Here is a 12,723-nt window from a genome sequence, read left to right on the forward strand (position 1 = left end):
AGTTACATAGCACCCTGCCCTATGGGCTAAATAGGGCCTACCTTAGGGGTGACTTACAAGTAATAAAAGGGGAGGTTAAGGCTTGGCAAGAGGTTTTAAATGCAAAGTTGAAGTGGCGGTGAAACTGCACCCACATGTTTAAACGACTACTTCAATTGGTGGCACAATCAGTGCTGCAGGCCCAGTAGTAGCATTTACCTGACATGCCCTGGGTATATGATATACCACCTTACAAGGGACTTACAAGTAAATTAAATATGCCAGTTGTGGATAAACTAATGTTACCATGCTAAGGGGAGAAGCACGTGCACTTTAGCACTGGTCAGCTGTGATAAAGTGCTCAGAGTCCTAAGGCCAACATAATGATACAGCAAAAATGTGAGACAACAAGGCAAAACGTTTGAGGGAAGACCACCCTAAGGCCGACAGGTCTCACATGGGTCCATAGAAGTATAGTGTTCCAAAGCTACTGTATAAGTTTGGATCTGTCAGATCATCAGAGGCGACTCCTATTACAAGCACAAGCCCTCACCCGCCAATGATGGTATGCTTTATCATTGGGCTGTGCTCCTGATTGGACTGGTGCTGCAATGCCCAATGGCCCTAGCGTGGGGGCACCTGCTGGAAAGCTTTTTCTATCGCCTTTCTGTCTGGTGTGTACAGACCAGTAGCCTCTGAAGTTTAAAATTAACTAAAGGTCCCCACTATCTATTTGATTCATGGAGCCTTTGTTAATACGTAAAAACAAATGGATCATAGGAGAAATTATGGTTCAAATGGTCTATTATACTTCAAATGCTCAACCTGTATCATGCCTAATTTGTCCATAAATGGACCAACAGGATTTCATCAGCACCTTTGGATAACATAATCTACTCTGGTACGTAATATGTGTTGTGTCATCCTACCTACTGCACTATATTATGTGTGACAAAAAATACTATATATGGACTTGCATCCATTAATTTGGATGCCTTTCTTTAGATCACGTAGATGACCTGGTAAGAAAATAACAGACAAGTACAATCACTGATATAACACACACACTGTTTAGTAACTTCTCGTGCATTTCACATTCTATTTGTACATGACTGATTACTAGCACAATTTTGTTAGCAGTTGTCTCATGCAGGGTAAATCAAAGACATTACCATCAATCGTAAAGGCACCAATTGTCTTGCGATATTGTCTGTCAATTCGCACTGCTGTTAATTTTATTTGCCCATGACTGCTAAGGTAGTAACTAGTGTGATAGTTATACTATCCATTCACTCAATTTATAACCTTTTGTGCATTATTTGGATATTGTGATTCAAAATTCTTTAGCAACAATATCAGTGTTCATAAAGAATTCAACTGGTTCAACATATCACTAAAATTCTATCCGTATTATTGACTTTTTCATAATAGGTTAAACAATCTTAACCTAACCTTAGACTGCCCATTGGTCATGCGAGAAAATGTAGCCACAAAAGGTAAAATAATGAACTATAAGAAATTGGGCTGTTGTTTGACTGGGGTGTGAGCCCTGGTCGAGAAGCAAGCACAATCCTTGTCAGGACAAGACACAAACAAACACTAAATTAACCTGTGCTTAACCCCTTGGTAGCTTGGCCAGAGCAGTCAGGCTTAAGTGAGAGACGATGTGTAAAGTATTTGTACAACCCTTCAGCAAACCCATCAGTAATGTATTTGTGCAACCTTTCAGTAAATCAGTGAAAACACACCACAAAAAGAGCCCACAACAGAGTTCGAAAAATAGATTAGATGTATTAATAGAGATTGAATTTTAAAGCTTTTAGTACAATTAGTGCCAAAAAGCACAAAGTGCTACCTGGGATATCTGGTTGCGCCAGACCAGGACCAAAGTTAGACCTGCTAAAGAAAGTACCTCAAAGCCTGGTTACAGAGCGTTGCGTGGACCGAGATGCATTGCGCAGCTGTGGCGATGTGTCAGTTCCAAGATGCGGCAAGACTGCGATGCAAGGTCCTTTTGCATTGAGATCCTGCCAACAGGACTTACCATGCAAAGGCCGGTGTCAGGGATGCAATGCGCTTTTGAAGCAATGTGTTGATTCCAATGAGCGGCGAAGCTGCAATGTAGAGGTTCAGCATCGGCACTGAGGCTGCTGTCAACAAGAGATTCGAGGATCTGCTCTGGGGAAGCGTTGCACAGCTGTGGTTCCAAAGGTGATGCATGGGACCCCAGATAAGGGATGCAGCAGCAATGCAAGTGTTTTGCTGCAGATCCAATCCACTCAGTCAATCAATCAATCAGAAATTTGTAGAGCATGGCTAAGCACCCTAGGGTCTCAAGGTAATGTTTGTGGGTATGCTGCTCAATAGAAGATCCAGGTCATGAGGTGCTTCCTGAACTGCTTCAGTGGTGCGGTTTGCCTGAGCTTGATAGGTAGAATGTTCCATGTCTAGGCTGCTAGGGCAGAGAAGGATCTTCCTCCTGCTGTGCTTTTCCGAATCTTGGGGACGGCTGCAAGGGCAAGCTGGGAAGAATGAAGATGTCTGTTTGGTACGTAGAAGATAGAAGGTGAGGCGGTGGTTGAGGTATGCTGGTCCTATGTTGTGCAGTGCCTTGTAGGTGTGGATCAGGAGTTTGTATGTGATGCGCTTGTTGACTGGGAGCCAGTATAGGTCTCTGAGGTGGGAGGAGATGTGGCTGTGTCAGGGGATGTATGGCTGCTGCATTCTGGATTCTTTGTAGTCTTGATTGAAGTTTCTTGGTGATGCCCGCATAGAGTGCACTGCCGTAGTCCAGTTTGTTAGTGATGAGTGTGTGTGTGACTGTCTTCCTCGTGTTGGAGGGAATCCACTTGAAAATCTTCTGCAGGCGTCAGAGGGTGTGGAAGCATGATGAAGAGACAGCATTGACTTGGCGGGTCATGGATAGAGAGGAGTCCAGGATGATGCCTATCTTGTGTGCATGGTCCGTGGGGCGGCGGGATTTCCCAGTGCAGTGGGCCACCAGGAATTGGTCCAGGCTGAAGGGGTGGAACTGATATGAGGATCTCTGTCTTGTCCGAGTTGAATTTGAGACAGCTGGCTTCCATCCTGGCGGCGACTGCTCTCATCCCGTTGTGGAAATGTCTCTTGTCCTTTGCAGAGTTCTCGGACAGGGACAGGATCAGTTGGGTGTCATCGGCGTAGGAGACTATGTTTAGCCCGTGCTGTTTGATCTTGACAAGGGGGGCCCTGTAGATCTGTGTTCTTCAAGTGAGGACCTGATCCAGTCCAGTGCTTTATCTCGCATGCCGGCGTCATGTAGTTTGTCGAGAGGGTGAAGTGGGAGACGGTGTCAAATGCAGAGGAGAGGTCAAGGAGGATAAGTGCAGCCATGCCTCTGTGGTCTAGTACGATGCGTATGTCGTCGGTGGCTGCTAGGAGTGCAGTTTCAGTGCTGTAGTTGTTTCTGAATCTGGATTGGGATGAGTCAATGATTTGGTGTGTCTCGTGGAATTTGGTGAGTTGCTGGTTGACGACCTTCTCCTTTACCTTGGCTGGGAAAGGGAGCAGAGAGATGGGTCTATAATTTTTCAGCTCCCTTGTTCAGCAACAGGTAGGTTTCTTGAGCAGCGGGTTGATCTCAGTCTGCTTCCAGTCTGATGGGAAGGTGTTGGTTTCAAACGATCGGTTGATAGTTCGGCAGAGCTCTGGTGCTGTGGTGGTGCTGGCCAGGTTGAAGATATGATGAGGGCACGGTGCTCCAGAGAGGATGGAGTTCAGGATCTGGTGAGGTGCTAGGTCTGTGGTGGTGAGCAATGTGGGCAGGTTTTGGTTTTTGATGTCTTTGTAAATGTCCTGGATTTTTCGGTGAAAGAAGGTGGCGAGGTTGTTGCAGATGTTTTGGGAGGGAGGGATGTCTGTCCTGGGGTTCATGAACATAGACTTCTACCGCATGCTTGACGAGGGAGCGTGTGTTGAGGAGTATGCACTTGAGGTGGTCGTTTGTGCTTGGTGTGGGATCATGAGGTGGTCCTTAGAAGGTGTTGGAGCATGCGCTGCATAAAAAAGGTTTATTAGTGTTCTGCGGTTGGCTAGTTGGCAGGCTGAGGATCTCCCTGGGTTAAGGATGCGTATAGTGCTGGCATTGATCCGGCGGATGGGAGAACCAGGGTCTGTGGCGCTGGGCCCGGTCCAGGTGCGGACGGGCTTGCAGAGACATCAAACGTGAGGGGATAATCTATTCCCATTTGAAATTATGCCTACAAAATGTAATAAAGCAACTCAGGGATAAACCTGCTGTTATCACATGACAAATAAACATTAGGGGTACCCAGCAACACTTCCACAAAACAAAATAAAGGTCCATCAAATGGCAATTAAAATACGTAGGGGGGAATTTGAAAGAAAGATGATGCCTCCTAAAGGATAAATATATACTTTTTGGTGAGGACCTGGAACAAATATTTGAATAGTGATTTTATTTTCTTTGACCCACGAGACCAATCATAATGTGCAGCGCTATTCATAAAAATAACTGAACAAAAGATATATTGCATTCTTATAACCGATAAAAACGTAGTCTTTCAATCATTCGATTTCATACATATATATATGATATGCAGCTTTAGGCAGGAGGGTGTATGTGCACTCCTGAGCTCCCTGCAGCCTTCTATGTGTAGCTGCAACAGTTTTGAACCCAACCAGAGTTATCTCATCAATTTCATCAGTCTTCCTCATAAGAAGTCTATCAACAAATACATGCCTGAGAGCATACTGTTTGATCTATGTTTCTATTCTTTATTTTTTTTTCTTCATTTCTATTTTCTTCCTCAGGCTTTTCTTTTGGTTCTATGTTCCTCCCTTTTCCTTTCTTGCTCTCTTTTCTCTCTCTTCTTCTCCTTTCCTTGTTTGTTTGTTCTTTCAATGTCTCCTTCAGTCTCTTTTCTTTCTCTCTTTTGCTTCCTTGGCTTCATTCTTTATTTTCCCTTTTTTATTGCTCTCTTATTTTTCTTTCCCTTTCTTTCATCCCTCCTTCTCACCTTTGCACCTTTGTCTTGTTTCTTCCCTTCCATTCTTCCTTCTTTTATTACTTGATTTATTTCATTACTTTTGACCCTTCCTTCCTTTTTTTCTCATTCCTTCCTCTCCTTGCATCCTTGCTATCTATCCATGCTTCCTTTACCTCATTTCTTATTTCTATCCTCACTATCAACCTTTCCTTCCTCGCTTTTCCTTCCTCCCTCTTTTCTTTCCGTATTCTTTTTCTTCCTTCTTCTATGCTTTCTGGGGTTTTTCTTTCTGTACTTTTCTCCTCTCACATTATGTTTCTTCCTTTCATTTCCTCTTCTTCTTTCCTTATCCTTTATTTTTCCTTTTCTGCTTCTTTTTATACTTTTTCTCCTTCCCCCTTCTTTCTCTTTTACCTCTCTCCTTCTTTCTTGAAAAGTACTAAACTTCCTAAATTAATCAAAAGTTATTTTGTCCTCCATTATTTGCTCATGGGTTTATCCACGGGAATGAGGAAGGGGACATATGTATGTAGATATGTTTTCTTGAGGAGCACTAAGAAATCTTTGTCCACCTTTCAGAATCCCTCAGGGTTTATTAAACCCTTGCCTATGAAACCCATACCGTTTCTACCACGATACATTTTTTATCTTGTGTCATTTATGTTCGGCCTGTTTCTGGTCAACAACCAATGCACTCAAGTGCAATTAGCAAGATGAGTGTTGTAGTTTGTGTCCTGGCATATATAACAAAAGCACTGTCATGCAATAAATTGCATGAAAGAAACGACAAACACCAGTGAAACAATCACCTCTGAATGGCAGTTCACAAGTAAGAATAAAGGGACAGAACTGTTTTTTGGGGACCCAAAATGGAAACTTTACACATACAGCTTATTGTAGCATTGGCACTCTGTACCAACTGAATCAGGACTGAGTGCTCTTAAAGGGCATGCTTGTCATGTATGTACCATTATCTCATTCATAGAAGCTCACAATACTTTTAATTGATCAAGTCGTAGCTCTGACTACAGAAAAGGTTGAAGACATCTATTCTAGACTATCCCCCCTTTGGTTGCAAAAACTATGCTAAGGGCTTGGCGGTGGCATCATGCAATGTACAGGTGACACCCTAACATATACCTGCCTCATGAGTCCAAATCTCAGCCATACTGTGGCACAATGAATCTTCCACATCTATACCAGAGGCACCTGCTTTTCCACCTGTGGCAATTATCTCTTTAGTGCCTATTTGAGGATCCCAGGGCAGCACTGTAGCAGCCTGTGTACCATCTTTTGTGGGGTACGTGTGCCACCCTGATTGCCAATAAGAAATTTCCATCATCTTGATTTCATTGTCTTCGTGCTGTAGTCTGTTTCTGCTGCTTCTGTAATTCGGATTGGGACACTTCTGACTCTTTGAGTTCACCATGGTGGAGTGGCCCTTTGTGGCTGCATAGTGCAGGATTTAGCTGGAGTTCGTCCCATTGGTTGCTATATAAATCGGGATCTTCACTTTTTCATTTGTTGGCGTCCAGCTCCACTCCTTGTGCAGATGTAGAGCACTTACTATCTGATATCACCAGGATGTTTCAGCTCCTATCGTGTTGATCCACATTAAACAAAGCCATTTGTGACAACTGATCTCCTATGAACCGGCTGATATAAACATTAAAGAAAAGGAGCAACAACACCAAACCTTGAGGAACCGCCCATGTGATGGGCAGAGATGCAGGAATCAAGTAACAGTCAGTTTGATATATTTAACATTATTTGTGGAAGTGCTTTGCTGCAGTTCTACTGAGCATCCTCCCGCCACTCCCCAGGAAGTCTTAATTCAGGATTTTTTTTTGTCTCATGCAAGAACTTTACTACATATGTAAATATTTTACAGTTTAAGTTGTGGCATTTAATTTTCATGCACAAACATCAAATATTGTAACAAAGGTTATTACTGTTTCATGTTCTTCTGATACTAGTGTTCAGGAATATCATGCAAATTTGGATATTGCTCTGTGCTGTACTTCAGTAAAATGCTAACAAGAGCATAAGTCACAGCACACCACTCGACAGAAAGTGGCATCACACACCTTTTGACCACCAATCTCATCATATGATTGATCCCTTGATCCACCCTTAATAAGTCCAGAATCTCTTATGTAGTCTCCAAAGGCTAGCTGGAGGTAACAAGGTGTAAATAAAGAAAGAAAACTGGACTTTTATAGCTGAGTTTACTTTCCTATCCTGCCATTGCCTTTGTGAACCATTAGACCAGTGGTAGCAATGGCAGTGCCTGGGGTATGAAATGGCAAGCCAGTTGTAGCAGGTTCTACTACTGGTTACATCTGATTGATGTCAATATGCTATGTGGGGGCACCATTGTTATTCACACCTGGCCAAATTTATGTGATTCTTGTGTCACTAGTACCAGAATGTTTACAAATGTGTTGCATTTCAGGCTGTAGTAGTGACCAAACAAATGAAAACCATGCCTATTTAATGGGCGACTGAACTAGGTTGTCATGTAGTACTATAGAATACATTTTCAACAGTCTGTGGTATAGAGCATGGACACAAAGCATTCTTCCTTCTAGCAGCAATAGAGTTGCCTTTGGTACTACGATTGTATACTGCAAACAATGCAAAGGAGAAAGGTATTCTCTGCTGCAAAATGCAGTATGAGCAAAACAATACTTAAAGGAATGTGCCTATACAGCCATCATTTCTTATCAGTTTGCTAAAATATTCTTATACTCCTAAATATCTTATAAAATGTGACTACTTGACACAAAAACCTGAAATTTCTAAACCTGCTCGGTCTGCTGGCCAAAAGTGCTCTCTCCCCCTACATTTGGTTGTTCCTGACTGTACAACCTACAATCGGCATACTGGTGCCCCATGCAAGTCCCTAGTATATGGTACCTATGTACCAAGGTCATTGGGGCACCAGGGGTTCCCCATGGGCTGCAGAATGTATTATGCCGCCCACGAGAGCCCATGCAAAATGTGTCTGCAGGCTTGCCATTGCAGCCTGCATGAAAAGGTGCATGCATCCTTTCACTACAGGACACTACACCAGGTCACTATAAGTCACCCCTATGGCAGGCCCTCCTAACCCAGAGGGCAAGGTGCAGGTACCTGTGAGTGGGGGCACCCCTGCATGAGCAGAGGGGCTCCTACGAACTCCAGCCCCATTCTCCTGGACTACATAAGTGCAGGGAAGCCATTTTACCTGTGTACGGGACACAGGTCACACACTACCTGTGTCCAGCTACATAACGGTAACTCCGAACCTGGGTATATTTGGTATTAGACATGTCAGTATCATACCCCAATACTGTTGCTAGTATTAGTTGTATGATTCCATGCACTCTAGGGGCCGCTTAGAGGACCCCTAGCATTTCTCCTACCAATTTTCAGGGTTTTCCCGGGCAGCTCACGCTGCTGCCATCCTACAGACAGGTTTCTGCCCTCCTGCTGCTTGACCAGCTCAAGCCTAAGAAGGCAGAACAATGGATTTCCTTTGGGAGAGGGAGGCAAGACCCTCTCCCTTTGGAAATAGGTGTTACATGGCTTGGGAGGGGTAGCCTCTGCAAGCAACTGGTATGTTTTGAAGGACACAATTGGTGCCCTCCTTGCATAAACCAATTTATACCAATCCAGGGACCCCTGGTCCCTGCTCTGGCACGAAAGCAGACAATGGAAAGGGGGGTGACCATTTCCCTGTCCATCACCACCCCAGGGGTGGTGGCCAGAGCTCCTCCAGGTGGCCACTTGATTCTGCCATCTTGAATCCAAAGTGGGCAGAGGCCCCTGGGTGCATCTGCGTGGCCAGGTCAGGCAGGTGACGTCACAGCCCCCTACTGATAGGTGGTTACCCTGCTAGGCGACTAATCCCCCTTCCTGGGCTATTTGAGGTCTTCCTCTTGGGTGGGTCCTCAGATTCGATGTGCAAGATTCCAATAGGATTCCTCTGCAACGTTTACTTCACCTTCTGGCCACTGGAACTGCAACTGGACCCTCTAGGAACCGACAATCTGCATCTACAGCAACAACTCTGCTCTGCAACATTGTTTCTCCGACTCCGTCCAGCAACTGCAACATTTCCCTGGCTGTGCATCCTCTGAGGGTGGAGAGACTTCAGCCTGCACAGGAAGCAAGAAGGAATCTCCCTTGGAGTGAAGAAGTCACTCCTCTGCATCCGCAGGCACCAACTGCAACGACGACCGGCTGCGTGGATCACCTTTCCTCCAGAGCTGCATTGATCCTGCATCACAGGTGGTGGTCTTGAGTGGTCCACTTGGCCCTCCCTACAAGCTGTCCAACTTGGGAGACGGTAAGCCCCTGCCTCTCCACGCAGGACAATACTACCGTGCACCATAGCTCTTGCAGCTACCAAGGCTTGTTGGCATCTCCTCCAAGGGATCTTCAGGCTCTGTGTACCCCCAAGCACTCTTCCTTGTTACGCATAGCCCTCTGTGTGCTTTTCCAGCGACGTGGGAGTCCTTTCTAGGTGTGCTGCATGGGCCTTACCTTTGATACCTGTCACTCCTGTGCTTGCTGCCTATGGGGGCTGCCTCCTCTTTCTGTGACTCTCCTTACTGCTGAGGGTCACCCGGCACTCCCCTCCGTGGGTTGAGTCCTCCTGGACCTTGCTGGTCCCCGCCAGCTCTGCATTTCTTCTCCAACAACATTTGCCTTTGAAAAGGCTTGTTGGTGGTTTTCCCACACCACTGACCGGCTGCAATTGTTTTTTCACAGCGTGGGACGTTGACTGTATCACTTCAGGAACGCTTCAGCTGCTCCAGTGCTGCACTGCTGACTGTCTTCGTTCACTGTCTACCTGGCAGGTGTGTCTACAGACAGGTGGGTAGTGGCCCCTGTCACGATCGGAAACTCCAACATGAACTGGACTCCGTCCCCTTCCTTTACAGGTCTTCCTCTACCAGGATCCACCTTTGGTTTCTTGCAGTCTTGTCTGGGTCTTGCAAAATCCTCTTCTGAAGTCCTTTGGTGGGTTTGGGGAGAACCAGGTACTTACGTTTTTTCTCCTGGTTGCTGGGGGGCACTCTGCTACTTACCTTTTTACGTTCCTAATTCCTTCAGCTTCCCTCTACCGATTCCACTTCCTTGGGTGGGAGGCCCGACTTTCACATTCCACTTCTTTAGTATATGGTTTAGTCCCCCCACCCCACCGGGCCTTCAGTACTTACTTTTGTTTTCACTGTTTTCTATTGCCTTTTATGCTAATCACTGACTCCTAATGTGTACATAATAGAGTGTTTACTCACTTGCTAGTAGAGTATAGCCTATACAGTATTTTAGTAACTGTGTTACCATAATGAAGTACCTGTATTTTTGTAACACTGTGTGGTTCTTTCGTGTATGATTGCTGTGTGACTACAGTGGTGCTGCATAAGCTTTGCATGTCTCCAAGATAAGTCTTGGCTGCTCATCCATAGCTACCTCTAGAGAGCCTTGGCTTCTTAGACACTGACTACACCTCACTAATAGGGGATACCTGGACCTGGTACAAGGTGATAAGACCATGGGGGCTCACCACACACCAGGCCAGCTTCCTACAGCTACCCCACTCCCTCTAGTATGGGTCTAGTTGCGTCCCTGATAATGTCTAAAATATGTATCAGCGCTTCTCCGCATTTCAAGCACCCGGCAGTTTTATAAAGGAATGCGGAGATGCAGACATTGTTGGGAACAGACTTGGTTGGACATTTCATGGTGCTGAACGTGTACACGCTAAAACCCCAATGCGACCTGTCTGCCCGTCTGTTACTCAGCCTTTAAAGTCTACCGTATAGCCGCCAAAAATCATCCAGCCGCCAACTGCAGAACCTATTTGCAAAGGTGGTACACGGTTAAATCATCACACAGGCGACATCATCGCACTTCCCTGTCACCCCCCTCAGCGTTCTCCAATCCTCGTGAGCGCTTAGGTCGTTAGCTGCGCGTTTTGCACATTCGGAAGCAGGAGCGCGTACCGGGATTGGAAGAGGCGGAGCGACGTATGGACTTCTCTGACGTCTTGACGTCAACAGGCTGAGTGGGGAGGTTGATCTTCCCGGAAGTGCTCGCGTCAGTCCGAGTCAAAAGCGAGAGAGGTAGGGAGCGTAAGGCTCCGGGGTCCGGGTGCAAGGAGCACAGCAGCTCCCTGCTTTGGGCATCTTCGCAGCAGCGGGGAGAGCTGGGCCATGGAAGGAGACACGCCTTGACTTTGCTAAGCAAGGGTGAGTTTTGGCACCATGTACCCAGCCTTGCTGATGCTGCTGTCGGCCCTTGCCGGGACACTTCTAACCCTGTTACTGCAGTGCCTGCTGCTCTACCGCAGGAAGCCTGAGCCCAGGCCACGGTTAGGGGGAGCCCCCGGTAGAGCCGGGGTACCCGGGCCCCTCCTCAGGGGTTACCTGCAAGCACCTGGTGAGCCTGAAGTAGGCAGGCAGGAAGAGGACGGCCAAGCTAATCGCAAAGAGGCAGCAGAGGGTGTTGATACCCAAAGCCCAAAACAGTCTTCTGCGTCCCATGCTGGAGGAACAAGTCGAATACCCAAAGCAGAAACTTGCCACTTCCTCAACGCGATCTTCCTTTTCCTGTTTCGTGAGCTGAGAGATACAGCACTACTGAGACGATGGGTGGCCAAAAAGATCAAGGTCGAGTTAGAAGAGCTGCTGATGACACGGACTGCTGGCCGCTTGCTTGAGGGACTGAGTCTCAGGGAGGTATGTCTGGGGGAAGCCTTGCCGGTTTTTACTGGAGTACGTTTGCTTGGTCCTGCTGTCCCACCTGGGGGGGATGAGTCGGCTGTTGCACCTGATGAGTTAGCCTTTGAGGTGCAGCTGGAATACAACGGTGGTTTCCACCTGGCCATCGATGTGGACCTAGTCTTTGGCAAATCGGCATACCTTTTTGTCAAGATCTCCCGTGTCCTGGGGAGGCTGCGGTTGGCCTTCACTCGTCTGCCTTTCACCCACTGGAGCTTTTGTTTCCTGGAGGACCCTCTCATTGACTTTGAAGTCAAATCACAGTTTGAAGGAAGACCTATGCCCCAGCTCACCTCTATCATTGTCAACCAGCTAAAGAAGGTTATAAAGAGAAAGCATACGCTGCCCAACTACAAGATTAGGTGAGTGAGCGCTCTCTTAAATGTACAGTCAGAAGACCAAAGCCTTCATATGAACAGAGTTTCTTACCCCATTGCAAGTCCACACAAGTGTGTTTTTCTAAATGGGAAGCCAGGAAAACATAGCTCAACCACCACAAGACCACATGAGTGACCCTCATGCAACTACAAAAACAGTTGAGCCCATATCTTACGCATTAATCAATCATAGGTTCTTGTAATGGGAAATATGTCACCCCAGGGGGTCTCCAGGCACTGGTGGGAGTCTGCAGGCATTAGTCAGCAGGTGATGGCATACATAGTCAGATCTTGAGCTGCTTCCTGAAATACTTCAGGGAGGAGGGGAAGGTGCTTAGGTGGAAGGTGTTCCAGGATCTGGCGGCGCGGTAGGAGAGGCGCGTCCCACGCAGCTGTCGTGGCATTCTGGTTGAGATAGGGATCCATGTGAAGATCTTGCGGAGTATTCAGAGAGTGTGGAAGCATGCCAAGGAGACTGCGTTGATCTGTTGCTTTATGATTAGGATGATTCTGAGGTTGTGAGCGTGGCTGGTAGGGGTGGGTTAGGGATCGAGAGCTAGGGGCTACCAGGTGTTATTCTAGGGGGGGGGGGAGGGTTTGTTCCCA

At 46.6% G+C, this 12,723-nt stretch overlaps 1 protein-coding gene across 1 annotated transcript in view; it reads left to right on the top strand.

Annotated features, from left to right (window-relative positions):
• Positions 1–11,035: 11,035 nt before the first annotated feature.
• Positions 11,036–12,723, top strand: part of PDZD8 (PDZ domain containing 8) — a 402,964-nt gene continuing 401,276 nt past the window's right edge. Inside the window, exon 1 of the mRNA XM_069239256.1 lies at positions 11,036–12,102. Coding sequence (XP_069095357.1) covers positions 11,225–12,102 — 878 coding nt within the window. The 5' untranslated portion in view covers positions 11,036–11,224. The remainder of the gene's footprint in view (positions 12,103–12,723) is intronic.

Source organism: Pleurodeles waltl, chromosome 6, assembly GCF_031143425.1.
Source record: "Pleurodeles waltl isolate 20211129_DDA chromosome 6, aPleWal1.hap1.20221129, whole genome shotgun sequence".
Lineage (NCBI taxonomy): Eukaryota > Metazoa > Chordata > Amphibia > Caudata > Salamandridae > Pleurodeles > Pleurodeles waltl.